Source organism: Myotis brandtii, unplaced genomic scaffold (genome assembly GCF_000412655.1).
Source record: "Myotis brandtii unplaced genomic scaffold, ASM41265v1 scaffold139, whole genome shotgun sequence".
Taxonomy (NCBI): Eukaryota; Metazoa; Chordata; class Mammalia; order Chiroptera; family Vespertilionidae; genus Myotis; species Myotis brandtii.
This window is the reverse complement of record NW_005354965.1, coordinates 761,583-764,295: the sequence shown is the minus strand read 5'-3', so window position 1 is coordinate 764,295 and position 2,713 is coordinate 761,583. Positions and strand designations below refer to the sequence as shown.

Below are 2,713 nucleotides of genomic sequence, written 5' to 3'. Positions count from 1 at the left end.
TCGCCGCCTCCGCACACTGTGCGGCGCTGTCCGAGGGCACTGGCCCTGCTTGCGCCGCCCCTAAGGTGTCCACCAGCCACAGGAGGCCCCGGAGCGGCATTTAAATGTATTTCATTTTAATTCCGTAGCTGCCTTCTTAGACGCACGGAGCTGGGATGCCCTGGGGAGCGCCGGAAGGGGCGTGGTCTGTCTTTATGAAGAATACATACCGCTTATCCATAAAATGTCTTTATCCCAAAACAAGCTCCACAGTAAATGTTATTTTAAAATTAAAGCATTTGGGGGAGAAAGGGGACTCGACTTATTTTTATAAAATGGTCTGTTGAAAATGTGGCGCTGAGTGTGGCACGTTAGAGCACTTAGGTCCCTACATTTACTCTACACGTGGCCATTGTCCACCGACAGGCCTGGCCTGAGCCAGACACAGCGAGGGGGGCGAGGCCAGCTGCTCTGCCAGGGGCTCAGGTTGTGGGGGGTCATGACCACTCCATGCACTTACACCACATGCGGTGTCTCCACGGGTCCCTGTGCCCCTTTCTAGTTAAGGGGGGAGGGGAGGGGGAAGAGGGAGGAAGAAGGAAGGAAATATCATCAGGTTAAAATGTGGACAGTTTGGGAGTGACTGTGGAATAGGAAACAAAGCCGTCGTCTGAGTAGCGAGCGTGACCCCAGAGAACCGGGGACTGGTCCTGTCTCCACTCCCAGGGTGCCAGCTGCCTTCAGCCCTCCCACTGGGTGGGTTCGCATAAATGATTTGTAAAGTGTTTTTCTAAATTTGTCTGTAAAACAGCAGCCGTCGGACCGGAGCCAGCCTCGGTCGCACAGCTGTAGCTGGGGGAGGTGGGGGTTGGTAAGTCACCGGGACGCGGTGCGCACAGACTTGTCAGCGGAGCGCCCGTGCGGGTGCGTGTGGGCGGCGAATTTCAATCACAGCGCGCAGGCCACGCTCAGCCCGCCGCCCACCGCGGGGATGGGCGAGCTCCCCGTCTCTGCGCCTCCGCTGACCCAGGACGGGAAGGTCATGTCTAAAGGCCACATGCGGGCTGGCACACGTCAGGCAGCCAAGTGTTTGTTAAGCAGACCCCTAACCAAGGAGGCAAAGGGTGTCCGTGCGGATCGTGAACACATGCTGTCTTTCTCCTGTTTTGAAGAAATGGAAGAGTTGGCGGAGCACGGCGTGTTTCTGCCTCCTAACATGCAAGGCCTGACGGACGAGCAGATTGAGGAGCTGAAGCTCCGGGACGAGTGGGGCGAGAAGTGCGTGCCCAGCGGAGGCGCCGTGTTTAAAAAGGACGACGTCGGACGCAGGAACGGCCACGGTAATCGCGCTCTTCCGCGCCGCGGAGCTCAGTGTTTCCCAGGAAGCCAGGAGCACTGGCCCCAGGGGGTTGGGGTGAGGAAAGCGCCCGCCTCGCTCTTGTCGCAGCTGGCTTGTAACATATCGGATGAGCCATGTGAAGTTGCCATTGTTGTGGGTCACAAATGGTTGAAAATTGGCGATTTTGTATGGTACAGCCTGAGAGTTTTGGGGGGAATCTCTGAAGACGTATGGAAGGGTGTTTTGTTACGATGGGCAGAACCAGCTTCATTTAGAGCAGTGGTTCTCAACCTTCTGGCCCTTTAAATACAGTTCCTCATGTGGTGACCCAACCACAAAATTATTCTCGTTGCTACTTCATAACTGTCATGTTGCTACTGTTACGAATCATCATGTAAATATCTGATATGCAGGATGGTCTTAGGCGACCCCTGTGAAAGGGTCGTTCGACCGCCAAAGGGGTCTCGACCCACAGGTTGAGAACCGCTGATTTAGAGGTTTGTGGGAAAGAGGCAGTGACGTCAGCTCCAGGTCTCCCCTGGGTCTCCGTCGCCCGGTCAGTGGGTGGCTGAGCCTGCAGGTGATGATGCGCGCACTCACCTAGACGCATGTGCGTGGGCTCACCTAGACACGTATGTTTTTCACTTCACATGTAAACACGTGTTTGGGGGATAATAGGAATTTCTAGCACTTCCTGTGCCTCTGCCTGGGAAGTGGCTGGTTGGCTTCCATACCTGTTCAGGCCTAAACTCGCTCTCACCCTGGAGATTCTTTGCTTTTAGAAGGAATTGCATCAATGAAGAAACAGTCCTGAAGACAGCGTTCCGAGTGTCTAGACCAGGGGTGGGCAAACTTTTTGACTCGAGGGCCACAATGGGTTCTTAAACTGGACCGGAGGGCCGGAACAAAAGCATGGATGGAGTGTTTGTGTGAACTAATATAAATTCAAAGTAAACATCATTACATAAAAGGGTACGGTCTTTTTTTTTTTTAGTTTTATTCATTTCAAACGGGCCGGATCCGGCCCGCGGGCCGTAGTTTGCCCACGGCTGGGCTAGTGCTTCCTGTGTCTAGTTAGCACTATGCTCACGAATGTAAGGAGTGAGCCTGCCGTCTCCCTTAGGTCTGGACGTTCCGTCTCCGTTGTTTTTCAAGTTAGGACTTTTCCCTGTTCGGGCTGAGCAGCTCTGGGCCCCGAGCCCAGCCCACTGCACCTGCTTCTGTAAAGTCGCCCCCCGCCCCCCCACCTGTCTCAGCAGCGCCTGTGGCTGCCGTCACGCTGAGTGGTGGCCAGAGAGACTGTCACCACGCGACTGAAATGTGTGCTGGGCCTCAGCTCCTGCTCTGTGCGCCTTTGCCCCTGTGCGTGGAGCGCCCACCGTCTGCACGGCCAGC

General features: G+C 55.3%; 1 protein-coding gene across 1 annotated transcript in view; it reads left to right on the top strand.

Moving 5' to 3' along the window:
- Positions 1-1,119: 1,119 nt before the first annotated feature.
- Positions 1,120-2,713, top strand: part of LOC102244186 (chromosome unknown open reading frame, human C21orf59) — a 4,665-nt gene continuing 3,071 nt past the window's right edge. Inside the window, exon 1 of the mRNA XM_014535167.1 lies at positions 1,120-1,319. Within this exon, the coding sequence (XP_014390653.1) occupies positions 1,127-1,319 (193 nt within the window). The 5' untranslated portion in view covers positions 1,120-1,126. The remainder of the gene's footprint in view (positions 1,320-2,713) is intronic.